The sequence below is a fragment of the Mustela erminea genome, chromosome 10 (assembly GCF_009829155.1).
Source record: "Mustela erminea isolate mMusErm1 chromosome 10, mMusErm1.Pri, whole genome shotgun sequence".
NCBI classification, from domain to species: domain Eukaryota; kingdom Metazoa; phylum Chordata; class Mammalia; order Carnivora; family Mustelidae; genus Mustela; species Mustela erminea.
Window position 1 is genome coordinate 55,489,173 of NC_045623.1, and position 14,556 is coordinate 55,503,728.

Genomic DNA, 14,556 nt, shown 5'->3' on the forward strand with positions numbered 1-14,556 from the left:
ATTATCTCATATAATCTTCACGGTGACTCAGTAAGGTAGGTACCACTTTTATCCCTGTCTTACAGATGAAAAAAATTAAGACTCAGAACAGTTAGGTAAGTTAGCCAAGGTCAAGTAGCTAATAAATAATAGACATAGGATTTGAACCATGATCTTTTGACTCCAAAGGCCATGCTTCTCACATACTTCCTATACAGAATATCTTCACACTCCCATCCACATCTATAACTCAGAGATTTGCCATGGCTCCTTCGTTCAGTGAGGGGAAGCAAAAGATGATCAGATACAACTACATAGTGATGATGATGATGATGATGATATTTTTAAACAGTGACTTGGATGGAATGTTCAAATAATTTCAACCACATTCAAAATTAAATGTGGGACTTTATTTTTACCACAAGTAATTAGGTCCCCCCCACCTTGCCCAAAACTGATATAGATCAATTTCTTTTTGGTGGCCACAAAAATATTCTTATTGTATTATGTTATATGTGCCATAGATTAAACTTTACCTGAAACAATTATATGGATAATCAGGATTTGTTGGGGTGGGGGGGACATGGTTGCTAAGTAACAAGAGAAAGAGATCTTTTACAAATAAAAATGACTTCAGCTGTCAGTTGAGCCTATTCCTCCTCTGTATAATTGCTTTGCCCTGCAACCTTTCCACTGTAGCTGCAGAAAGTAGGTGCACGCCTTCTCCTTAAGCTAACTGTGTCTGCATGAAGGGTTAGCTCTCTCTTTAGGGTTAGCTCTATTCAACTTTCATTGCTTCCTGCATAGGACACCATAAAGGAGGAGCGGAAGCCTTGAGTGATTGGAATTCTCACCAGGACTTACACAGTCCTTGGTCTCAGAGCCTTATTGACCACTACACTGAATATGGGAAGTTTTTAAAACAAATTCGCAAAACAGATGATGTTTAATTTCAGCACTCCAGACAGAAACCGGATCAGAATCTACAAGGCATCAACACTCAAAATGAAAAATAATGACAATTTGCAGCTTCTCAATGAGAATTCTTTTTCTCTCCTGGAGTTAGTTGGCTACTTTATCTTAGTAACTCAAGAAGAAAGTTCAGCATGTCTTTTATAGCAAAACCTGCTGAAAAACTACCCTTAAATATTGAATCTACATCTCAAATGTGTATCAATGCTCACAACATGCAGTAAATAGAGAATCTGTTCATGTTCCAAAGTAGGCTAAAGCATGTGTGAAAATCTTTTCACTTGCAATCTAGCGTGGTTTGGAGAAGTTACGCAGTTAAGCCCTCCTCATGGGGAAGCAGTTGGTTGAGATTTACAACAGTCTGGAAAATCCCAGAATTTTGTTTTCCACTTGAGAACTTCAGAAAAAAGTCAGCAAATAGTTAAATCTCAAAACTTTTCTTCTTTTTTCCAACTTGAACCTAAACTAAAATTTGGGAGACTTATTTCATTTTCTGTCCTTTTGTTAACCAAGAAACAAGAGTAAAAGGAGTCCGTTCCTCCACCCGTAGCCCCCTTCAAGATCTCCTAAGCACGCAAAGCTCCCTCTGCTCAGATCCTGTGAGCAAGAACCAATAAGCCTTGATAGGAAAGTGATACTTTTAACCCCAGGAGAAAGAGAAGAGGGACACACATTCCCTAGTAAACCTCGGGGCTGGAAAGGGCATGTTGGCAGGTGTGGAGCAAAAGCTTTTCCCGGCCCCAGAACCATAGGACAGTAAGACAATACCTCAGGCTAGGATGATTGGGGGTTCTTAAAATGTGTACTTATAAGGGTAGAGAGTTAAGGTTTTCCATTAAAAACAAAGCAGTCAGTATATACATAAATGCACACACATAATATATATTTATAAAATTAACATTCTCGGCGGGGGGGGGGGCACAAACAAAAGCAGCAACTCTCACTGCATAAATTAGCACTCTAAACCCAGGCGTTAATTAAACAAATGATATAATGATAGATAATTAGAACTCTTCTACACTAAGTTTTGTCTGGGGATTGTAAACAAAACTATTTCTTTGCAGTACGGGTGGAACTTAATTTCAAATAATTCTACTTTGAAAAGCAGCAAACTTTTAGGAAATAAATTTCTTTTTTGGAGATAAAGTATATTTGTTTCTTTTCTTTTTTTTATCTTAGGTTATGCCAGCATCACAAAAAAAATGTCAGAAAATCCCAGAATGTCCTTCTGAGAATAATTTTGGAATTTATAAAACTTCAGGGCGAACCATTTCTCCACTGATATACGGAGGTCACATTATTTTCTTGTCCAAAAAACATGTCTAACACCTGATTGCAATGTCAAGTGTTATCCAGTTTACCGTAGGAATTCACTCCGATGTTATCTTCCTGACCATTGTTTTTTTAAAAAAGGGGGATTTCATTTGTTCACGAGTAAGCTTTATAAGCACCCTCTCCCCTTAAACATACACCCAACTACATCAATAACAAAGAAGTTTGGTTTCTGGGAATTCAAGCACACGGAGGACTTTTTAACTTTTGCCGTAGCATCCAGACACTCGCCAAGGGTGGCACTTGGGGACAGAATCTTCCGAGGCAGCTCAGCAAACTCATTCTGACCGCCGGTGTCCTCGGATGCACCGCGGCCGCAGGCAGAGGCCAGGGGAGCCCAGGGGAGCGAGTGGGGGAGCTTTCAGGAACACGCTGTCATCTCTTACCTTGTTCGAAGCCATCTCACTGACAGAGCGGTAGGTCTGGATGGTCTCCAGCTGGTCTAAGCACCAGTCCAATTCCTCCAGCGTCTCCATCGCTAGTTTTTGATAAGATTCTTCTGCAAACAAACACACAGGCATGTAGTCAGGCTGCAGCGGCTGCAGGCTGTCCATAGCCGAGTCCCCGCCGCCGCCGCCGATCCCGGAGCTACTGAAGGTGGCCCCGTGCTCCTTCATTATTTGCGCGCCGACTCCTTCCTTCCAGCGCTCTCCACCGGGAGAACAAATCACCGCGGTGCTCTGCCCGGGACGGCTGGTGCCAAGTTTTCACCACCGCCCCCCGCCCCCCCCCCCCCGCGTCCTCCCCCCCGCGGGGATGAGGTGTCCGCGATCTACCAAGAAACTTCCTCTGAGGCAGGAGGCGGGGAACCATCTCTTAGAAGCTCATCTGCATACATGCGTCCTAAAACTAAAGGCAGAAGCAGTGAGTTTTCTCAGGCTCTCGCTGCCTTAGTCATCCTGGGGCTCTTTAGGGTGCGTGATGTCATTTCTGAGTGTTTGCAGTCTGGAGGAGAAATGAGGAAAGCCTTTTCTCATTCTGCTTTTCTTCTAAACGAAACACACACCGTCGACCACATGCGAGAGGCGGGGGACCCCGAGTTGCGTTGGAAGGCTACAGAGTCATTCATTCCCGGGCATGTGTACATGTTGGAGGAACTTTTAACTCGGCAAGCTCTGACCCACGCAAGCGAGAGGTGTAGGCTCTTCCTCCCCAATTCTGAATCCCTCCTTTAAGGAAAGGCAAGATGAGGTTTCCCTGATAGGAGAGGGTCTGAGAGAAACTGGAGTTTTACAAGAACACGTTTACTGGCCCCAGTAGGCAGCTCTTGTTATACTAAACAAAGCTTAAAACTTCTCTTCTGCAACTGCCAGGGTCACAGGGAAATTCTGAACCGGACTTTCAGGTGGAGCCTGATGTGAACACTGCAGATTTTCACTTGGATGAAAGTCCCGGGGTGGGGGGGGGGGGGGCTCTGATTTGTGGTTGTGGGACTCAGGACTTTCTGGAAATACTTCTTGGTGGTCCATTCAAAGAATATTGTTTTTAAGATCAAATGTGTTGCTGGATAATAAAGCTCTTTCTGAATGGTCACAACATGTCACTCCGTACCCAAACGTTTGTGAGTCTAAACTAAATACTCAAAAGACTATTGACTTAAGAACTCTATGTTAATAAACACTGAATTAACTTTATGAATGCTGGATGAATGAACGAGGAGGCTACAGACAGTGATAAAAGTCAGTCAGACTCTCCTGCATCCGTGCCTGATTTTGAGGGGAACAACAGTTATTCATTCCATCAAGCTTTCTGCAATGCAAACACACAGTAGGCACTAATAAAATTAAAAATCTTGTATGGCATTCTATTACAGAGATGATGGCATACATTCCTGTCAAATTTGGAATACATATTTCCCATGTTCACACAGAAATCTAAGGGAGACCACATACCCTTTTATTATTATTTGACATTTTCTGTGTGTGACGCTCACATTTCGAGCAGAACAGAGAATTAGCACAAGAGAGACCCCAGGGGACTGGGATTGCTTGTCCACAGATGCACACTTCTGAGAACAGATGTTTTATTTATCCCTCAAATATGCATACACCTCAGGATAATGTGGGGTTAATATTCAATATCCTGTATGTCATACTTAAAAAGCCACAAAACCACTGGAGGTGACTTCCTATTTTTTTTCACACTCCTCAAAAATGTGCAGACGAGAATTGAGGTGTTTTCAGTAAAACTCATCTGAAGCCAGACTTACACATAATCTTCTTCTCCTTCCCTCCTCAGTCTTGCTGGGCTGCTTCAACATGCAGAATCTCACGGCTTACTCTGTAGCGCCTTCCAACTGCCCCGCCCCCAGTTCCTTCCAGAGAACACTTCTTCCCAGGAAGCTTTTCCTCAACTACTTTCTCATCCCATCCCCAGCCTCTCATCAAAGGAAAAGTCCAAGTACTTCTCAATTACTTGGGCTTTACTACCTTGGTGTCTTCTGCATCACAATCCCCGATTTTCAGTACCTAAGATGCTCTGAGCCTTTTGAATGGACTTTTGAATGGACAATGACCTTTTGAACGCAAAAGGACTGTAAGATGATCTACCCCATTTCGTTCATGGAGAAGGAAAAAAGGGATCCAATTTCCACTCAGGGTTGACAATGGAATTATAATAATTATAGCAGCAGAAGCACTAGGAAGGAGGAGGACATTTCAAAGATCCACCAATACACAGCTCATCCACTGTCTGTGACCCAGCACAAGCACAGGTGAGCTCCCAGAATTGGTACAGTAGTGACATGCCCGTGACCAGCCAATGCATGTGACAGGCCCTTACCCTACTGCCCTTTCTTATTGTGGTCAGCTACAGTATTTTTTTTTTTTTACATTTTTTTTAACCTTTGATTTTTTTTTTATCTTTATTTTTTTATTTTTTATTTTTTTATGAACATATAATGTATTTTTATCCCCAGGGGTACAGGTCTCTGAATCGCCAGGTTTACATACTTCACAGCACTCACCATAGCACATACCCACCCCAATGTCTATAACCCCACCCCCCCTTCCCAATCCCCTGGCCCCCAGCAACCCTCAGTTTGTTTTGTAGCTACAGTATTTTTTAAGGGAAAGTTTTCTGAAGTTAGTGTGAAAGTTATTGAGGATTTGCTCCTTTTTAGATTCTTTTATTTTTTTCTTAAAGATTTTATTTATGAATGACAGAGAGAGACCACCAGAGAGGGAACACAAGCAGGGGAAGCAGGAGAGGGAGAAGCAGACTACCCCACCCCTACCCCCAAGCAGGGAGCCCAAAATGGGGGTCGATCCTAGGACCCTGGGATCATGACCTGAGCTGAAGGCAGATATTTAGTGACTGAGCCCCCCAGATGCCCCTCCTTTTTAGATTCTTAATATATAGTCAAGACTCTGTGTCCCATTTTAGACCCTACCGCCTACCAGATACTCGGTAAATATTCAGAGGAACAGAGACTAAAGGGCCTGCCTGAGCAGCCTGCAAATACTTGGCTACCCAGAGACTGAATGGGGAATCTGTAGACTGTGGAGAGAGCACCAGCTTTGGAGTGAGACTCATGTATTTTGAGTTTCTCTTCTACCATTGACAGTGAGATCCTGGAGCTCAGTTCCCTACATCTTAAAATAAAGATAAGAATACTTTATAAAGGGATTAGAGACAGAGTGTATAAAGCTTCTGGTAACGGTAGCCAGCTCTCAGTAGATGAGCAATACATAGGAGTGTAACGATTAGTGCTAATCCAGTAACCCAGAGGCCTGGCATTTGGGAGTGGGGAGGAACAGGAAGGGAGAGAGAGGACTTGTGCACCCCAAGAAGGGTTTTACAGGCCCAATCAGCTATGTAATTTGCAGGGTCCAGTGCACAATGAAAATGGGGAGAGCTCCTTGTTCAAACAGCAAGAAAAGTGCTGCTGAATGTCAGAAAGTATGAAGCTCTTTTTCTTTCTTCTGGAGTCTCTCTCTCACCTTGTCATGGTGGTCTTTTGTTTGTGTGTTTTTGTTTAAATAAACTTTTTATTTTAGAATAACTCTAGATTTACAGAAAAGTTGCAAAGCAAATACAGAGAGTTCACAGATAACCCACCCTGAGGTTTCCCTATTGTTGACATCTTACATTATTATGGCACATTCAGCACAATTAATGCGTGGTCTGCGTCTTTTATTTTCTCTCTGATACTGTGTTCCCTCGGGCATAAGGATACCATGAGAAGAGTGCAGAACTTCACAGGACCCCGGGCCCTGTATCTGGTGACTAGGGCAACAGACAGTTCACAAGTTACGGGGGTACCCCTAACCACCAGCTGCCAGACTGATGCTCTGGGGAAGTCAGACATTTCTCTTGCCCACAGTACTGACGCCTCACTCCACAGCAGCTAGTCAGTTCCTAAGGATGCTACAAGCTCTGCATTGAGGCATACTAGATACCTAGGTCAGGGTAGGACAAGAGGCTCCCTCCCACCAAGACATAGCCCATCTCCCCTGGTACAGATGCCAGCCCAGTCCAGGATGGCTGCTACCATGCCCCATCTGAGACTTGGCAAGTCACACATGCCCAGCTCAGACCCTCTCTGCACCTGCACCCAGGGCCCCTCTGTGAATGGATGGCAAGAATAAGGGATGCTGGATGAATTTAGGGGTGCCAGGGAATCCAGGAAACGGGTAGCTGAGAACATGTCCAGGGGAGGCAGGCAAGTGGCTGAAAAAGAGTACGAGAGCATATGAGCCAAGGCTCCAAGCCACTGGGTATACTCTATTTTCCCCTCAGACTTCACTTCCGAATACAAGATTAAAGACCAAATTATTATAAAATTCAAGACAGCAGCGAATGGCCCGGCTGGATGTGGGGCTCTCTGCACCTTGCACAGGCTGCCTGCCCGTGAAACTGGTCATTTCCTGTCTTGCAAAGATGGCTCTGAGAAGGAACAATGCTTAATGCCACAGAAGCAAGTCTCAAGGGGCTAAGAGCAGGTGATGGGACCACGTAGAGTCATGGGGTTGACTCTACATGGTCCCATCACCTGCTCTCAATGCAGAGCTTGTGGCCCTATTTGTCACAAATTTCCAAAGGCACAAAGAGAACCAACCTCCTATGTGTCCTTCCCTCTAAGAAAATGGAAAAGGAACATTTACTTCCTCTTGTAAGTCTGGTAGGTATTGCATTTGACCCTGAGAAACAGGAAGAGAAGATGGGTAAATAATTATAGTTAATATTAATCTGGTAATAATATGTGGCATTCATAAAGCCCTCTTCCCAAAGGAGCGCCAAGCACACTACTCATTTATCCTTGCAACATCTCTGTGATAGCCACCAAAGAGGTATGATTATCTCGAATTTACCTTAAGGCACAAGCCAAGAAGTCAGAGGTTGAATTATTTAGAGCAAGATTCCTGGCAAGACCGTATCTTGGTCTATGAACTAAAGGATTCAGCTCTGCACTAAAAATGCACAAATCTCTGAAAATGCTGATTTAAAGTGGTGTCTTACCCTTGGGTATTTTCTATTTAAAATTGTGTAACTGCTTTCTTAAATGTTGTCACCTTCTTGAGTCTCCTCTTCCCTTTTCTGCTGTATCTAATGCAGTCAGTAGCACAGGAAGGCTGTGCAGTATTTACTCTGAAGACCTGGTGTGGTTCTGGTTCTTCATCTTGCTTCAGTGGCTGACCTAAGGCAAGTTACCTAAGTGTGCTAGGACTAAATTTCATTATCTTGAAAATGAGGGTTAAGAAGAAGACTTACCCTATTATCACACGGAAGGTACAATAGGTGAATGCACACAAAACCAGACTGTTGACATTTAAGTATTGTGCATGTTATGTCAATAGCACAGTTATTATTACAGATGGGATATAGGTACCTTAGAGAGAATTAGAGAGAAGCAAAAATTTGAAATGATAAAAATGTAAAAAGTCACATTTTTACTAAGATCTCCATTATTAATGAGCATGTCTGTTCATATATGCACATGGAGATCATATGATACAAACTGTTGAGTTCTATTCTTTTCCTCGGTCAATGAGATCCCCTTTTCTGTTTTAATACTTTTCCAATTCAGCTAATGGTTACCCCACATTCCAATTTCCCCAGTTTTTTCCCCACACAAAGCCAGTAGAAGTGTGTGTGTGTGTGTGTGTGTGTGTGTGTGTGTGTGTGTGCGCGTGTGGAGAGAGAGAGAGAGAGAGAGAGAGAGAGTTGTTGGAAAGGACAGACCCAGAGATGGGATGGGAAAGGGTAATGAGAAATCTCAGCCTGGTTACAAAGAGCTAACTCCTCATAGCCGGAAAACATGGAAATAGATTTTAGCAGTAATGAAGTTAGTGGCCCAGCTAATAACAGACCTCAAGTGCCCTAAGAGTTGGCCCCTCACTCAGTGTAGGCAAGTGCAATTTTCCCACTGATCTCTGGGAAAAGTGGAGACAGAGGCCCCTTCCACACCTGTATCATTTAAACTTTGAAACCCTAAGTGTCATAATTCTAATGCAGATGAGAATTCAGCAAGTGCGAGCATCACATTATAGCCCAAATACAATTTTTTTACACAATAACTCAATGCATTTTTTATTGCATATGATTGACATACAAAAGAGTGGTGCATGTTTAATATGTATATCTTGATGAGTCTGAAGATAAGCATACACCTGAGAAGCTGTCATCATAAACAATGACATAAACTTAACCAACACCTCTAAAAGCTTTCTCCCTCCCTCTGTGTGTGTGCATGTGTTATGAGAATAGTTAACATAGGATCTACCCTCTTAACCAATTTTTAAGTATATGATGCATTATTGTTAACTATATGCACCACACTATACAGTAATCTTTAGGACTTAACTCACTTCCATATCTGAAACTATGGACCTTTTGATCAACACCTTCCCAATCCCCTTTCCCCCAAACCTTGGCAACTACCGTTTTACTCTCAGTTTTCATCTGTTTTATTATTTTAGATTCCTGATACTAGGGATCATTCTAAATGCAATTTTAAGATAGCTCTGTATATATCAAAAACCTATCAATCTAGTCATTCCACTTTCTACCCAAAGATAGCACACAACAAAGAAATGTAAATAACCTCTTATTTAGCTGCCTCACATAACCCAACTAACTCTTCCCAGTAGCAAAGCTGGTAGTTATTTGCAAGGTTGTGTAGTAGTTAAATTAGTCAGAACAACTCCACATGCAAAAAGAGATGAATCTAATAAATATAAATATCAAGCAAAAGAAACCAGATATTGCAAAGTGCATAAAAATGGGATTCGACATATGAAGTTCAAAAGAGGCAAAAATGAATCTACAATATCAGAAGTCAAGATACTAGTGACTGTGGAGGGTTAGTAACTGGAAGGGACTTAGCAGGGGTGGGAGGGCTTCTACAGGGACTGGTAATGGTCCATTTCTCCCTCTGACGACTAGTTACATGAATGTGTTCATTTTATGAAAACTCAATGCCTCCTAACACTTGTGATTTGCGCACTGTTCTCCATCTTTCTGATTTTCCAAGCATGCTTTCAACAGATAGTCCCATCTAGGGAAGCCCACTTGAAAAAACAAAGAACAGGGTTTCTTTAAAAAAACACCCATTTCCTTTCCTCTTGTTGAACTATAGCAATGGATATCAACAGAATTCGAATAAATCCAGCACAGCTGAGAAACACCTCCTCCAAATGTTAGTTTATATTGCATAGACCAGCATACTCCTATGAACTCAAAATTCACATGGCAGTCTGACCCAGACGTTCATAAATCCTGAGGGTGCCATTCCTTTATGAGCAGTGTAACCTCAGACAAGGTATCCTGGCTACGCCCCTTTCTTTACCTGTAAAACAGGAAGACGGCATAAACAGCTATGAGAATGAAGGGAAGCAACCCATGCCAGTGTTTGATACAGTGCTAGCATGTGTCAGGAAATTTTTGTTGCCCTGACCCCGTCTCCCCTATCCCCAGCTCTCTCCCTGTTTCTGGTTACTTTCCTGCAGATAGATTGCCACATATCTGATAGCTGAGTTGGGTGGAGTTTTGGCCTGGTCCTAGGGAGAGGAGCATGTGTAAGTGGCCATGAAATCCTGAAGTGTCCCTCCCACCGTCTGACCTCAGACAGACCTGCCTCTTGGTTGGGTTAGAGTTTGTTGGTGTTCACTTCTAAAATATAGATCTGGCCTGATATATCATTCTGCTTTCACTGAATCCTGACTGATAACACCAGACCAGTCAGTGGACCTTCAGCTGTAGAGAACTGTACAAGAGAGCTGATTATTTATTCACTCCACAAAATACACTGAGTATTTAGTATATGCCAAGGCTGATGTTAGGGGCTGGGTGTTACAGCAACGAACAAAACATGGTCCATTGCATTGAGTGATTATATAAGAAATGCCTTTCCCATTCTCCAGAATGGTCCATCTGTTGAAACTGGGTGCCTTAGCAGCTTCCTCCCCACCCCTGCCCCCTGTCCCAAATGTATACATTGCCTTGGTGAAAATTAGAAAAATGTGCCCTCTCTTGGCAGACACAGCAGAAAGCTTGGGAAGTGACGCATGGGCTGAATTTCAACTCTCCCCATCACCTGGCTGAGTACCTTTGATCAGTATCCAAACTACACCCTGACCTTACGCAATGGCCCAAAGACACATGGGTTGGGGGCAAAGCAGCATGGAGCTTTCCCCCACATGACCGGGAGTGCTCTGTGAAGGCGGAACACGGAACACAGAGTTACAGAAAATCCACACTTTTAAACCCCCAAATAAAGGAAACCCTTGACATTGAAAGGAAAAGTATCCCAAGACCTTCCCTAGCTCTTAATTTTGAATACCATAATAACTGAAATAGCATTAAATAGGCTCTAGAAAATAGCTTAAAATTTGAATTTGATAGACTAATTATTACCCTTAAATAGTTTTTGTTTTTGTAGACAAAACTTCTAAAGCAAGGATTCCACAGCGGGGAAAAAAATATTAAAGAAGACCTTCATCAGGGAAACTAAGAAACCACTCTTCTGATCCTTGGAAGTGAGAAGCGTGTATTAATTGGATTCTCTGTATTCAGCTTATGACTCCAGCATTAGCCACAAGCTTCTAACCCTATAAATGTCTTCTCTAGGTTCTTTGTGCCTTGAAGTTAGCAGGCTTATTTCATTCCTCCGTTGCTCCTCACAGCGCAATATTTGTTAAAATGCAAAACAGTTTCATACATATGGAAATAAGCCTCTCTTTATTTCAAGGTGTTAAGTTGTGGCTATTGGCCTATTTATTTAGTGGTCTTGGATATGACCTTTTTCCCTTTTACTAGCAATACTTTTCTTTTCATTTTAAGTTCTTATGTCCAAAGGTATTTCTTTTCTTCTGATGACTATGTGATAAATGAAATCTACCTGGGTTGGAGTGCAACATTTCGAGAAAGCATGTTGCATAAACCTTGAGTAAACTATTCTTAGAACAAATCACAGAAACTGGAAGACATTTATACATTCTGTAACACAGTTCTTCCAAAGGCAGCTTGTAAGCCCTATGCGGCCTTTCTCTAGGCAGGACTTTGTCAATGTGTCTTTATAAATATGGAACTTTGCAATTGCATATGACAGGGATTTCACTGTGGGTGGATTCGTGGAAGAGGAGGTTCACAGCCCTCAAGAGAAATAACAGTGAAAAGTAGGTCATTTTGATGCCAGTTTCTTTAGTAAACTCCTCTAAGACTACAAGTTCAAAAAAACCCCTCCAGTCACAACTAGCTTTTGCACATATAACTTGACAGTTTACCAAGTACTTTCACAGGCAAATCTTAGTTTTTCCTTGAAAAATAAATCCCATGAGATAGAAATTATTTTTTGTCATAATTAGAAGTTTAATATATGCACAAGTGATATATTTCCATTCCTTCCCCAATCAAAAATATCAATGATCATGCATCAGAAGATACTTTTAAGGGACTGAAAAGAAGAGATAGAAATTTTTATTATGCATTATTAAAATCTTCCATGGTGCATGTGAGGAAGTTGAGGCTTGTTGGGGTTTAATGATTTGCTCAATCATCCAATGAGAGAGAGAGATGATTTGAGAAATAGAGAGGAAGGATGGAGGGAGGAAGGGAACCTAACTTCTCTGATTTTAATTAAATTCCATGGTAATTTTTACTAAGCCATGGGGCCTGTTATAAACAAATGGTCCAACTTTTTCTTTCACCCAGGTGGGCTTAGGGCAAAATTGTTGTTTGGATGCACCAGCCTCAACCTCTGTTGCCTTCTGCCCTACCTCCCCCTCTTCCAATGTCCTTCCCCTTATGGATGCCTGCTCTTCAGAAGGACTCTGACTTTGGCATTTACTTACTAATGGGAATCTATACTCATCTAGGCAATAACATGCATCATCAATGGGAAAAAGTGCTCAAGGAACTTCACTGTTTGCCTATGTTAGTATTAAAGACCAGCGACACAAGAAATTGATCAAAGTTGAAGGTAAGTTGCTATCCAAATATTTTTCTAATACATTAAATATATGCAAGAGATATTTATGAAGACTATATAATAGTGGTTAAAAGCTTGATCTCTGGAACCAGACTGCCAGGGCTCATATTCCAATATCACCACTTAATGTTACCTAACAGTAAAGAAGTTACTTAACTTCTCTATGCCTCAGTTTCCTCCCCCCTGTGATGAGAATAAAAACAGTAACTCTATAATAGATTGTAGTATTTAATTAGTAAATAAATGTAAAATGCTTAGGACAGCATGTACTGGATAAATATTGACTATTTGTTGTTTGTTGGACATGACACAATAAAAAAAATGTTTTGAGTAGATTTGACACACAATTAGTTTTAGGTGCACAACACAGTGATTCAACTTCTCTAAAGCTTATGCTATGCTCACCACAAGTGCAACTATCATCTGTCAGCATAAACACAATTACAGTATCATCCGTCACATTCCTTATGCTGTGCCTTTTGTTTCTGTGATTTACTCATTCCATAACTGGAAGCCTGTGTCTCCTATTCCCCTTTACCCATTTTGCCCCTCCTCCTAACCGCCATCTCCTGAAACCATTTTATTCCCTATTATTTACGGGTTTGATTCTGGGTTTTGTTTGTTTATTAATTTGTTCTTTTAAATCCCGATATGAGTGAAATCATATGGTATTTGTCTTTCTAAATCTGACTTATTTCACTTAGCATAATACACTCTAGGAACATCGATGTCATTGCAAATGGTAACGCATCTTTTTTTATGGCTGTGTAATGTATATGTCTATATATTATGTAATATATATGTATATGTCTATATATACTCACATACACAATATATGCTATATACGCTATTATAAATGTCCACCTATATACATACATATATATACACACAAACACATACATATATGCACATACCAACATATATACACACCATATTAATGAATAGATTTTTTATAACTTAGGCTCAGCAGGAAACTCTGAGGATATAGTGGTAAATTTTACAGACATTGTTTTTGCTTATTTTAAACCTATATTCTAGCAGAAATAGACAATTACACAAGAACTTACTTAATTAAAATTGAGAAAGGAGCTAGTAAGAAGTGTAGATTGTCCTAAGAATTTGCCACAGGGATAACAGGGGACCCAAAAATCTGAGGAGCGGGGATGTGACAGAGGGAGTTCAGGGTAGTTGTGCCTTGGAAGGTTATGAGATCCAAAGGAGTAAGAATTGGGTACAGGGGCATCTGGGTGGCTCAGTCGGTTGCACGTCCGACTCTTGGGTTTCAGCTCAGGTTGTGATCGTGGGATCTCGGGATTGAGCGCTCTATAGGTGAGGAGTCTGCTTCAGATTCTCTCCCTCTGTCCTTCCCCCAGCTCTGTCTCTCTCTCTCATTCAGTCATAAATAAATAAATATCTTAAAACAAAACAAAACAAAACAAACCCCCTTGGGTACAAATAGGAAAGAACATTCTAGACAGGGATAACAGCAGGGTAAGCTTACTGAACTGAGAGCAGTACCTGGCAGGAACACAGAGAGAAAAAGAATAGTATGGGAAGTTTAGATCAGGTTGTACACAGCCAAGGAAGACCATGGAGAGGACTTTGGACTTCATTCTGAAATCAATGGGAAACCTTTTTGGAGCTTTATCAAAGGAGTGGCCTAGCCAAATTTGCATTTTAAAAAGATCAGTCTACTTGCAATTTGAAGAATAAACTTGAAGGCAGGAAAGGAGGCCAGCTAAATTGTACTTAAAAACCCAGGGTCTGGAGGAAGACAAATAGGAGTTTGATTTCTGGCCCTGCCATTTGTTTTATTAGCAGTGTGAACCTGGACAAGTTACTTC

General features: G+C 41.5%; 1 protein-coding gene across 4 annotated transcripts in view; it reads right to left on the minus strand.

Moving 5' to 3' along the window:
* Positions 1 to 14,556, minus strand: part of PDE4B (phosphodiesterase 4B) — a 447,018-nt gene that overhangs the window by 38,266 nt on the left and 394,196 nt on the right. For all 4 annotated transcript variants that reach the window (XM_032302838.1, XM_032302839.1, XM_032302836.1 and 1 more), the window contains one exon: positions 2,670 to 2,782. In XM_032302838.1, the coding sequence (XP_032158729.1) occupies positions 2,670 to 2,782 (113 nt within the window). The remainder of the gene's footprint in view (positions 1 to 2,669; positions 2,783 to 14,556) is intronic.